The sequence below is a fragment of the Thamnophis elegans genome, unplaced genomic scaffold (assembly GCF_009769535.1).
Source record: "Thamnophis elegans isolate rThaEle1 unplaced genomic scaffold, rThaEle1.pri scaffold_46_arrow_ctg1, whole genome shotgun sequence".
Classification (NCBI taxonomy): domain Eukaryota; kingdom Metazoa; phylum Chordata; class Lepidosauria; order Squamata; family Colubridae; genus Thamnophis; species Thamnophis elegans.
This window is the reverse complement of record NW_022473897.1, coordinates 1,207,538-1,220,400: the sequence shown is the minus strand read 5'-3', so window position 1 is coordinate 1,220,400 and position 12,863 is coordinate 1,207,538. Positions and strand designations below refer to the sequence as shown.

Below are 12,863 nucleotides of genomic sequence, written 5' to 3'. Positions count from 1 at the left end.
ATTACTGCTAGACAATTTATTTACAGTAAATTAACACACCAACAAGACTTTGGCAGCAATCCAGACTTCCAAGATAAGAAATACACACGAGAGCTTCTCCAGCGTTGGTAAACAGCCTCCTCCCAAAGTCTCTCCTTATATACTCTCTTGGGAGGAGCCCGCCTTTGCCTGGTGTCCGGGACCAACTCCCTTTGGCTTTCACTGCTGCTCCACGCCTCAGGCTCCTCCTTGTGGCCAACCAGCCTCTCTGGTCCCTGCTCAGAGTCTGAACCCTGTCCAGGGTCCTCCACATCTTCCAGAGCCAACTCATAGGGCCCCTCGCTGTCGGAGTCTGTTTGCAGCTCCAACGGCTCCTGCTGGGCCACAACAGCTACCATGTTTCCCCACAAATAAGATCAGGTGCTATATTGGGGGGGGGGGGGGCTTCAAAATAAGCACTAGCATTTATTTTCAGGAGAAGTTTTTTTTTTTTTGATGTACAGAAGGCGGCAAGTGCGGGGGCCGACGGGAGTGGGAGCGCTGCTACCATTGGCCCTGCCCTTTCCATTACACCATCTGTTTGCCTGCAGCTGCAACACCCCAAATTCTCAGCGCACCCCAGCCTCTGCCTGCCCTGCCTGCTGGCACACTGTGGCGGGCACTGTGCTAGTCACCGAGTGGCTGCCCATGTTGCTGCTCGTCTCACGGGGGTTCTTTATCCTCCTGGCAGTGCTGCTGAGCTGCTCTTGCCTGGTGTGGGGCATGTCGTCCCAGATCTACGACTTGCACAAAACCCCTCCTCAACCAGCCTTCTAGGGCCTCTTTGCCAGCTGCTGGTGGAACCACACCACCCATCACTCCTTGCCCGCTGCCGCCTTTGGGTTGCTGAATGCTGGCCTACACGCCTAGTCGTTGCTACAGCTACTGAGGTACGGCTATACTGAGCCTGGCTCTCTTCAGGCTCTCTCTCTGGTGGGCGCTGCAGCTCTCATGCCAGCTGTATGAGGTGGCTGTTGTGTTGCCCCTGACCTGCGGCTGCTCTGCTGCTGCCTCACCTTCCTCCTGGCTCGTCTGGCGGGCTGCTGCCGCCGCCATAGCATGAAACAAGGCAGGTGTTTGGGGGGGGGGGGTGGAGCTGCTTCCCTCCACCTGCCAGCCACCCACTGAAGCTGCGCAGGGCAGGGTTCAGCCTTTGGGGTACGTGGCGTAGCTCCAGTGGGAGGTAGTGGAGGCTGCTGGGTAGCAGCCAGGACTTGGCAGACTGGGTGGAAGGTGAGGCGGCAGCAGACCAGTCACAGGTGTGAGGTAGACGCCATGTCAGGCCTGCAGTTATATCCCTTTTAGGATCTTTGGCCTGCCACACTCTCTCTTATTTCATTATGCTGTTTTATTAGTGTAGTATTTTGGAGTGGGGAATAGAAAGGAGTAGAATTGTGGAATGTGTTGTTGTCATTCTTTTCTAGAAGCCCAAGGTCATCTTTTGTCTCCGCACCTCGGCAAGTGACCGGAAGCAGCTGGGTGGAGATGCCAGCATGGAAGAAGAAGATTGGACCATGTGATGGATTTGTGGGTGTGGTGACAAGATCATGAACTTTCAACTGGGTGGGAATCTGATGTAACTTCCAGATTTGGGATTCCACAGATGTGCTAAGATGTCTGATTTATTAAATTGGAACTTTAAGGATCATTTTGCCTTGGACTCTGATTTAATTCTACATGATACTTGGAACGCTGACATTATCCCAATTCTCCCTTCAAAATAAATCACCAGCACCCCGGAACGGGGGCTGGTGAGGGGTGCTGATTCCCAACGCTGACTGACCTGGTCAGTGTAAAATATCAGCGAACAATTATGAGAAAGCCTTTTGAGATAAGAAGCTGAGATGACACGGGACTAGAGGATGGCCAGAAGATCTGATGAATGGAGATCCCAGCCACCCTCACGCAGTCATCTCTGATGGGCTTCCCAGACCATTTTGGACAACTAAACATGAGTGCATGCTCCCCCTCCTTCCCCCCAGCCAAGGAAAAAAAAAACTGGAGTGGAGATTTTGACTTTTTCCAAATAGCGATAAATGAAATGAACCAATACCCTGCAACTGAGTTGAAGACAGAATCCCTATCAAAATGGGAAATTCAGTGCTGTCAACTTGGCCACAAAGCATCAGAGTGTTTGGCTCCAGCCCCAATGCCACAAACGTGCGCACCAACCGCCATGGCGGTAAAGAGAAGGTCCCAAATGCCACCAGAAAAGACTCATCTGGGCCAACAACCTCTGGAAGAGGATCCACAACTTAAGGTGATGAAGAGTCCTACCAAGGGAGAGGCCTCGGAGGAGGAAAAGGGCAAACAACCTCTGGAAGAGGATCCCCAACTTAAGGTGACGAAGAGTCCTACCAATGAGGAGGCCTCAGAGGAGGAAAATGCCGAAGAACAAACGTGTGTACCAATCACCATGGCGATAAAGAGAAGGCCCCAGATGCCACCACAGAAGAGTCATCTGGGCCAACAACCTCTGGAAGAGGATCCCCAACTTAAGGTGACAAAGAGTCCTACCAATGGGAAGGCCTCGGAGGAGGAAAATGCTGAAGATGACCCATTGGTGAATGCACCCATCCGCCCCTTCGTCTTCCAAGTCAACCTCCAAGTACCTGAGACGGGGGATGGAAGGGGAAGTTGAAGCAGTTATGGAGACCAGTTGCACTCGATGCTTAATCAGCTTATCAATTGTCAAGCAACTAGGCATAAGCACAAGACCTCTAGCCTGTCCCATTCGGGTTGAGCAGGTAGATGGAACGCTAATTTGAGGGGCCGAAGCCACACTAGTAACTGAACTGGTGAAGTTACAAGTGGGCCGCCACTATGAGTTTCTCCGATTCATTGTGGCTCCAGAGATGCCGGAAAAAATAATCTTGGGTCTTGCATGGCTTGACAAGTGGAAGCCTATGATAAAGTGGGAAGATGGTGGTAGGAAATTGATGATTGTGTTTGGGCCGCTACCACCGGTGGAGGAAAAGGGCCAGCTAGGGATGATTGAATCCAAGAGCCCGAAACCTGCAGCACCTGCAGCAGAGACAAAAACCCCAGGGGTCCAACAAGTACCAAAAACCTTGTTGGGGGATGTTTTGTCGACAAAACCGCAGTATGACACTAATGGAAGCCAGGATAAGCTGATGACAGCTATGAAATTGGCGTTCCCAACAGACCAGTGTCTCAACAACAACCAGGAAATCCTAACAATGGAAAATGGTTTAGCCTGGAAGGGGTCCAAACTGTACGTCCCCGCGGGGTTGAGGCTGGAAGTTCTACAGCAAAGCCATGAGGCGGAACTATGAGGCCACTTTGGATTCCTAAAAATGCTCCACCTCGCCAGGCGTCAATTTTGGTGGCTAAAGATGGAATCGGAGGTGGAAGATTATTGAAAAAGCTGTGCTACTTGCGCAATGATGAAACCACTGCCGGAGAAGTCCCCTGGACTACTACAACGAATGGCAGGTCCTAACTGACCATGGGAAGAGGTCGCAATGGACCTCCCAGACCAGTGGGAACAGAGTAATCTGGACAGTTATTGATTTGGTTTCCAAGCAGGCACACTTCATCGCTTGCTCAGGGTTACCGTCTGCAAAGGAATTAGCAAAAATGTTTGTGAAACACATTTATTGCCTCCACGAATTGCCCAAGAGGATCATTTTAGACCGCGGAGTCCAGTTCACAGCCAAGTTCTGGACAGAGGTCCTGAGATCCATTGGGTCCACACAAGAACTGAGCTCAGAGGTTCATCCCAGCATGAACTGTGCAGCAGAGAGAGCCAATGCGTTGGTGGACAATACATCCGGTGTTATGTGGACTATCAGCAAGACAACTGGTCAGACTTGCTACCTTTCGCTGAAGTGGCGTACAACGATGCGGTGCATAGCAGCACGGGATTAACGGTTTTCCAGATTACCAGTGACATGGAATTTGTTTCCATGCCTGAGCTGCCTAGAGAACCTCCCTTCTCCATGTCTTTGAATTCAGGGGGAGGGAAGACAAACAAGTTACAAACATAAAAAACAATACATCATTAAAACGCAACAATCATACTATTCGAGCGGGGTTGAGGTCTCTAGCCCCAGGCCTGTCAGAACAGCCAGGTTTTAAGGGCTGCGCGGAAGGTCTGGAGGGTGGTGAGGGTACGAATCCCCACGGGGAGTTCGTTCCAGAGGGTCGGAGCAGCCACCGAGAAGGCTCTCCTCCGGGTAGTTGCCAGCCGACATTGGCCGGCCGATGGAATTCGGAGGAGGCCTAATCTATGGGATCTTATTGGCCTAGTGGAGGTAATTGGCAGTAGGCGGTCTCTCAAGTACCCAGATCCAATACCATGAAGGGCTTTGTAGGTGACAACTAGCACCTTGAAGCGCACCCGGAGATCAACAGGCAGCCAGTGCAGCTCGCGGAGGATAGGTGTTATGTGGGTGAAACGAGGTGCACCCACGATCGCTCGCGCGGCTGCATTCTGCACCAGTTGAAGTCTCCGAATACTCTTCAAGGGCAGCCCCATGTAGAGCACATTGCAGTACTCCAGCCTAGAGGTCACAAGGGCATGAGTGACTGTTGTGAGAGCCTCCCGGTTCAGGTAGGGACGCAACTGGTGCACCAGGCGAACCTGGGCAAATGCCCCCCTGGTCACACCTGACAAATGGTGTTCAAAAGTCAGCTGTGGGTCCAGGAGGACTCCCAAGTTGCGGACCCTATCTGAGGGGCGTATTATTTGACCCCCCAGCCTGAGAGATGGAACACTTGGCCAATTTGTGGGAGGGAAGCACAGCAGCCACTCGGTCTTATCTGGATTGAGTACAAGCTTGTTAACCCCCATCCAGTCTCTAACAGCCTCAAGGCCCTGGCTCATCACGTCCATCGCTTCATTGAGTTGGCACGGGGCGGACAGATACAACTGTGTATCGTCCGCATACTGGTGGTCTTTTATCCCGTGCCGTCGGATGATCTCGCCCAGCGGTTTCATGTAGATATTAAAAAGAAGGGGGGACAGGACTGAGCCCTGCGGCACCACATATGTTAGGGGCCTAGGGGTCGATCTCTGCCCTCCAACTAACACCGACTGCGACCTGTCCGAGAGGTAAGAGGAGAACCACCGTAAGACAGTGCCTCCATCCCTGGCTCTCCAGAGATCATTGGTCAATGCGACCAAAGCAGTTTCTGTGCTGTAGCCAGGCCTGAAGCCTGACTGGAATGGATCAAGATAACTGGCTTCCTCCAAGGACCGCTGGAGCTGAAAGGCCACCACCTTCTTGACAACCTTCCCTACAAATGGGAGGTTGGAGACTGGACGATAGTTGTTGAGAACGGCTGGATCCAAGGATGGTTTCTTCAGGAGGGGTCTCACCACCGCCGCCTTTAAAGTGGGGGGAAAGACCCCCTCCCACAGGGAGGCGGCAACAACCACCTGGATCCAGCCCCGAGTCACCTCCCTGCTGTTAACAACCAGCCAGGAGGGGCACGGGTCCAGTACACATGTGGAGGCACCTACAGCTCTCATGGCCTTGTCCACGTCCTCAGGGGTAACAGCTTGAAAATCAATCCAGCGATGACCTACAAGATTATCCCCTAGTGCCTCAGCTGGTTCTGCAAGATTGGAGTCCAGGTCCGCCCGAAGCCGAGCAACTTTATCCGCGAGAAACTGGACGTAGTCCTCAGCCCTGCCCTGCAAAGTATCACCCGTATCCCTCCTATTTAGGAGGGAACGGGTTATCCTAAACAGGGCGGCTGGGCGCGACTCAGCGGAAGCAATCAGAGTGGCAATATAAGTTCTTTTTGACGTCCTGATTGCCCGGATGTACTCTCTGATGCAGGATGTTAAAAGTGCTCGGTTCGATGCGGATTTACTGGATCTCCATTGGTGCTCTAGGCGTCTCTTTCGGCACTTCATCTCCCGGAGTTCCTCGGTAAACCAAGGGTCCCTCCTGGATCAACTGCCTCGGAGCGGCTGTAGAGGCGCAATCCGGTTAAGAGACTCCGTCGCTGCCGAGTTCCAAGCGGCAACCAGAGTCTCCGCCGGACTGCGGGCGAGAGTATCAGGAATAACCCCAAGCTCCATCTGGAACCCCAAGGGGTCCATAAGTCACCTGGGGCGGAACCACCTGGTCGGTTCCTCCTCCCTACAGTGGGGGTTTGGTCTCCGAAAGTCAAGCCTCAGTAGGTAGTGGTCTGACCACGACAAGGGTAAGGTCTCACTACCCCTCAGACCAAGATCACAACTCCACTGCTCCAAGAGAAATACGATGTCGAGCATGTGACCCGCCAAGTGGGTTGGGCCCCGAATTACTTGGGTCAAGCCCATGGCTGTCATGGATGCCATGAACTCCTGCGCTCCATCAGAGTGTTCACCGAGCGAAGGCAAATTGAAATCCCCCAGAACCATAAGCCTGGGGAACTCAACTGCCAGCTCGGCTACCGACTCGAGGAGCGAGGGGAGGGCTGCTGCAACGCTGTTGGGAGGCAGGTACGTTAGCAGCAAACCCACTTGACCCTTGAGGTCCAACTTCACCAGCAGGGACTCACACCCGACAAGCTCCGGAGCAGGGATCCTACGAGGTGCTAAAGACTCTCGGATGACAATGGCCACACACCCACCCCTTCCCTGGGCCCGCGGCTGATGAAGCACCTGAAAACCCTCTGGGCACATCTCTACGAGGGGGACTCCTCCCTCCGGGCCCAGCCAGGTTTCAGTAATACATGCCAGGTCTGCCCTCTCGTCTAAAATTAAGTCCCGAACGAGAGGAGCCTTATGAACTACAGACCTGGCATTTAGCGACAGCAGCCTGAGACCAGGGTCCTGGTTACTCACACCATCTGGCCTTGGAGTGGGACTCGTAGGGCCGGAAGGAGGGATCTCTGTAACGTAGCAAGCCCTCCTTCCCCGGTAATGGCCTGCCCTAAAGTCCCCGCCGTATCTGCCCCTCCCTGTTAAGACCGTAATGCTCCGGCCCACTCCCGTGTCCGTGGTCCCCCTACCCACCCCCATAACCCCTGCGTGCTCCGGCAGGCCCTTCGAATCAAACATCCTGAGGCTGGGATTGACCCAGGCCCCCCTGATACTTCTGCAGAGCACTCAGCACAGGGGGTACCTGGATAAGGTCCCAGCCTACTCAGACATACACAATCACAGAACCATTCACTCCCCACTAACAATTTAAAACACAGAAAAAATTACAACAACAATAGGGGTTAAAAAGTGGGCACATACAGCAACAGTCACATCATTCACACCTCATTCATAAAATTACCCTTTGATTTGACTGAAAGGGAAGAAGCCAAGCAGCCAGGACTTGGGGTCAGCCAGGTGGCAGATTTCAGAAGGTCAGGCTTCTTAAATCAATCCAGAGAAGAACAGATGGCTTCTTCCCTTTCAGTCCCTTCTGCAAGTGCTGAAAGAGCCAAGTGGTAATTGAGAAAAGAATGTAAGGGTGTATGTGAAGAAATCTTCATCCCCCCACTGGCACCCCCTCCAATGTGAGCGACAGCTGGCCACACCCACCGTCCCACCTCCCGCTGATGATGTTCTTAACAAGGGCTTATTTTGGGGTTAGGGCTCATTGTGAGCAGCATGTAAAATCATGCAGTGGCTTATTTTCTGGGTAGGTCTTATTTTCAGGGAAACAGTAGGTATTGTGAGACTAGACGGGAGGTCCTCTGCTGGGTGAGGAATGAGCGAACCCACAGTGGAGGCGTCTCTCCTCCTCCCCCTCCTCCTCCTCCCTTCTCCTCTCATGCGCACCCTCACTGGCCAGGGGGGTCGCAAGAGGAGAAGGAGGGGGAGGAGGAGGGAAGCCGCAGGACTGGATGAGAGCTAACAAACTGGTACTCAACCCAGACAAGACCGAGTGGCTGTTGTGTTTCCCTCCCAACAATTTGGCCAACGTCCCATCACTCAGGCTGGGGGGTCAAAATTTATACCCCTCAGACAGGGTCCGCAACTTGGGAGTCCTCCTGGACCCACAGCTGACTTTTGACCATCATTTGTCAGCTGTGACCAGGGGGGCATTTGCCCAGGTTCGCCTGGTACGCCAGTTGCGGCCCTACCTGAATCGGGAGGCCCTCACAACAGTCACTCGAGCCCTTGTGATCTCCAGGCTGGAATACTGCAATGTGCTCTACATGGGGCTGCCCTTGAAGAGCATCCGGCGACTTCAGCTAGTCCAGAATGCGGCCGCACGAGTGATCGTGGGCGCACCACGGTTCGCCCACATAACACCGATCCTCCGTGAGCTGCGCTGGCTACCTGTTGATCTCCGGGTGCGCTTCAAGGTGCTACTCACCATTCATAAAGCCCTCCATGGTAGTGGATCTGACTATTTGAGAGACCGCCTTCTGCCAATTACCTCCCTTCGTCCCATCAGATCGCATAGAGTAGGCCTCCTCCGAATTCCATCCGCCAGTCAGTGCCAACTGGCGACTACGCGGAGGAGAGCCTTCTCAGTTGCAGCTCCGACGCTTTGGAACGATCTCCCCGTGGAGATTCGCACCCTCACCACCGTCCAGACCTTCCGCACAGCCCTCAAGATCTGGCTATCCCGTCAGGCCTGGGTATAAGACCCTAACCTCGCCCCACCCGAATGCTGAATGAATGTTGTGTTTTACTGGTTTATTTTTTTTATTCACACATTTTTTTTTCTTGTGTTTTGTCTTGCACCCCCTTCCTATTAATTGTAAGCCGCCCTGAGTCCCCTCAGGGAAAAGGGCGGCCTATAAATGTCAAATAAATGACTAAATGACTAAATTTCTCACCCAGCCTGGATTTCCAAAAGGAAGAAAGAAAAATGGGTAATGAAAAGCCCCAAGGAGAGCACGCAGGGCTTTCGGAGAGAGTGAGAAGGGACACAGAGACAGGGAGCGAGAGAGAGCAAGAGATACACACACACACAGAGACAGAGACAGAGAGGGGGAGAAAGAAAGAGAGAAAAAGAGAGAGATGAGATCGAGGGAGGGAGGGAGGGAGAGGGAGACAGAAAAAGAAACATGAGGGAGGGAAATGAAGAGAGAGAAAGGGAAAAGAGAGGAATGAGAGGGGGAGAGAAAGGGTGATAGAGAGGGACATTGAGAAAAAGAAAGATAAAAGAAAGATGAGAGGGAGAGGGACATAGAGAAAGAGAGCAAGAGATGAGAGAGAAAGTGAGATGAGAGAAAGGGAGATAGACGGAGAAATTTGAGAGGGAGGGAGAGAGAGGGAGATACCTATTTCCCATAGAAAACATGGAGAGCCACAAAACCTGGGTAGGTGTGGCTGGGGGGTCATGTGACTGGGTGGGAGTGAGTGACATTTGAGTTGGCCACGCCCACCCAGGTTTTGTGGCTCCCCGTGTTTTGGTTTCTGTGGGAAATAGGCCCACGTGGCTCTTTGAGTTTTTAAGGTTGCAAACCCCTGGACTAGACTGAAGCTGCTATACCTAAAGATGAAGCAGGCATGTAAGCAGGGTGGATATCCAGGAATCTTGTCTAAAAGGATCCTTTCAGGAGATAGATAAGAAGGTACTAAGTTCGGAAACAGAAGTACGAGAGAGGACCGAAAGAGAACAACAGGAAAGAGAGGGGGCAAGGTTGAGGACACAATAAGAAATAAGTCTAAGGAAAGGAATGAGGACTATTAGTAAAAAATAATATGGAAGAGGAAATCAAATTAATTTTGATCAATATAAATGGTTTAAACTCTCTGGCTAAAAAGAGGCAAGTTCTATCCAAACTTCAGAAGCAAAATATGGACATTACGTGTCTGCAAGAAGTACATATTAGAAGACAGCAAGGACACATTTTAGAAGCACCTAAATTAGGGAACCTTTATTCAGCTCTTGCATCAAAAAAAAAAAAAGAGAGAGAGAGAGAGAGGGGTAGCAGTTTATGTGAAAGATTGGTTACAACTGAGACAAATTTACGAAGACGATGAAGGGAGAATTCTATTAATTGAAATAAAAATAAGACAAAAACGGATTTTATTGGCAGTTATCTATGCACCAAATACTAACCAGGGGGAATTTTATGATAAATTACATACACCAGCGCAGCCCCCCCTCCCAGTCGCTTCTCGGCCGGAGCGCCTCTTACCCCTCAGTGGCGTCTCCATGCTGTGCTCTCCTCCGGCCCTCCTGGGTCAGCTCGCCTCCCCAACGGCGGCTCCTTTTCCTCCTGGCTGCTCCAGCATCCCAGCTGGGAGCAGCAGTGTGAGAACAGCTGCCGCCCCCTCACAGTGGCAGGAGCAGTGGACGGGGTGGGCAGCCACCCAGCCAGCAAATTCTGGCCCATGTGCCCGAGCTGGCCAGGCAGCGGTCTGGAGGGCTGGAGCCGCGGAAGAAGCCCATTCAGGCGGGGAGGAAGGGAAGCCCCGTCCTGCCCGTCCTGGCTGGCAGCTCTGCTCCCCTTGCTCTTCTGGGTTCCGGCATGCCGACCACATGGTCTTCGCGCACGCATGCACACCAGAAACCAAAAGACCAGGTGGCTGGCACATGCACGTGCCAGAGATCATCTTCCTGGCGCGCACATGCACACATACCCGCACACACACCCATCTACACTTAACCACCATATATACTGTACATATTGTAACCAGTAAAGTTTTGCTTTGGTTGAAAGTAATTTGAGTGTGGCTATTTTCCAGGGTTGAGTGAGTGACCATAAGCTGAACCTGGGAGCATGCTTGTAACAGTCTCCTCAGCATACTGAGGGTACTGTTACACCCCACCCCCACCCCCACCCCTTCGGATGCTCTCACCCAGCAGTTCCAAGTAGATCGTAGAAAGGAGAGGTGAGAAACGTAAGCCCTGAGACACCCCACACTGCAGGAACCTAGGGTTCAATCTCTCCTCACCCAATTATAATATCATGCATTGTTTCTGAGAAAACGTTCTTTGCATCAAATAATGTGATTGCCATTGTTTGTGATTCCATTTTTGTATCCTCTCTTTACAGATGGATAGTTCTTTCTGCCAAATACAGGAAATCCACTTGCTTGTACTGATGCCACTTTTTGACACTGAGTTTTAATGCAATGATACTTTACTGAATATTATGTTTATAACTAGTATTCAAATAAGCCTTAAGTTTCCTTAATAGAAAGAATTTTAGGCTGTTGTCTAGGCCTGAATTTTGCATAGATCTTTCAATTCTTAGTTAACAATAAAATAAAACAATAGAATAAATAAATAGAATTGAAAAATAGTAACTACAAAATGGAAAAAGTACTGGTGAGGATTACTCTCTTCACTAATAGATTTATTTATACATGGATATTTGTAGATCTCTGTGTTGTAAGGTTCATGTTATTTAAGTTTATTTTGCTTCAGGCTTAAGAAATTGCTTTTTCTTTACTGTATGGTAGACTACATTTCCTCAGTTATACACAGCTTTGTAATAAATATGTACCTCATCTGGTGTTCATTTATGCTTAATTTTCAGAGTGTGGATTTATCAATGATGAAATATTTGTGGAGCTAGTCAATGCACTTGGCCAGTACAGTGAAGATGATGATGATGGTGACAATTTTGATGGGAGGAGTGAAAAACAGAAAACTCAGGAGACCAACAAAATGGATATGTTAGTAGGATTTAGAGATCTTTGTGGTATGCTGGCATCACAAGCAAAGTCTGATGATCGAAATCAGGGTGGATTTGATTTAAATCAAGTTGATTTAAATCACAATTTAAATCATTTAAATCACTAGTAAAAAGGCTTGATTTAATTCAACTCGATTTAAATCATAATTTTTAAAGAGCAGCTGTCATCTCTCTTCTGCAGCGGCTCCTCCTCTGACCCGCTGTTGACTCATCAACAGTCCCATTCACTTTAATGGGATGGCTGGTGATGCGGCAGTGACACAACAAGGTGAAGGACGTTGTGGGCAGCAGGTGAGTGGATGCCTGCTAACAGGTGCTGCCATGATGGATATGAAATGACAGGTACTCTTTAAATTGATGAGCTCCCTTCCCCTCTCGACAGGTGTGGTTGTTGGTTATTTTAAATGCCTGTTTTGTATTTGTATGTTCCCTTTCCCGTTTGAGTTGTTCGCCGCCCTGAGTCCCTATAGGGAATAGGGCGGCATATAAATAAAATAAAACTTCAAACTTCAAATGTAAGGATTCGTTCTTGCTGGTAGTTAGAATCTTTAATATTATTATTTGCAAACAAAATGAAGGTTTCCTGCTTAGAATAATAAGCTGTCAGGTTAGTAAAACAGCGATATCAGAACCAATTTTAGGTTAATAGGTTAATCTCACATAGTTGGAGAACTACTCAAATTCTTTTATTTAATTGAAACAATAACATTATATTACATATTCTTGTATTTGCTTAAACCTCAATGTTTAGCAAACTGAAGTGCATAAACAAAATATCTTTGAAAAAGCAAACAAAATAACTTAAACTGAATATATCAACTGGGTCCACTTTAAAAAAAAACCTTCAAACACGGTCTTCTGCAGCTCACCCATTTTCATCTTCGTTCTTTTGTTTGTTCATGATCTGGAAAAGAAAAACAAGCTTTCCTACTTTATCATGCCCCCAAAAATTTCTCAATTTAGAGTGAACAAGTCCAAAGGAAGAGAATATTCTTTCAACGCCAGCAGAAGAGGCCACTGTGGTTAAAAGTGAAATCATTACTTCAACACTTTCTGAATCCTAGTGCTTAAGTGACTTCCACCAGTTCACTGGTGAAACTTTCTTTAAAATCTAATTAGCAAACATATATTTCTTTTTTTTAATATAATTTTATTTATAGTTTTTTCTCTAACATCCATAAGTGCTTAGCGAACAGTGTATTGTCTGGGTCATTATAATTTATACACAATGCTAATAATAATAATATTTAGAATCGTAATCATAATCTTTCAACTTTTAACAT

General features: G+C 49.4%; 1 protein-coding gene across 1 annotated transcript in view; it reads left to right on the top strand.

Annotated features, from left to right (window-relative positions):
• LOC116523571 (histone-lysine N-methyltransferase EZH2-like) overlaps window positions 1-12,548 on the top strand; it is a 93,466-nt gene extending 80,918 nt beyond the window's left edge. The window contains exons 5-6 of the mRNA XM_032238675.1: window positions 11,422-11,586; window positions 12,544-12,548. Coding sequence (XP_032094566.1) covers window positions 11,422-11,586; window positions 12,544-12,548 — 170 coding nt within the window. The remainder of the gene's footprint in view (window positions 1-11,421; window positions 11,587-12,543) is intronic.
• The last annotated feature ends 315 nt before the right edge of the window (window positions 12,549-12,863 follow it).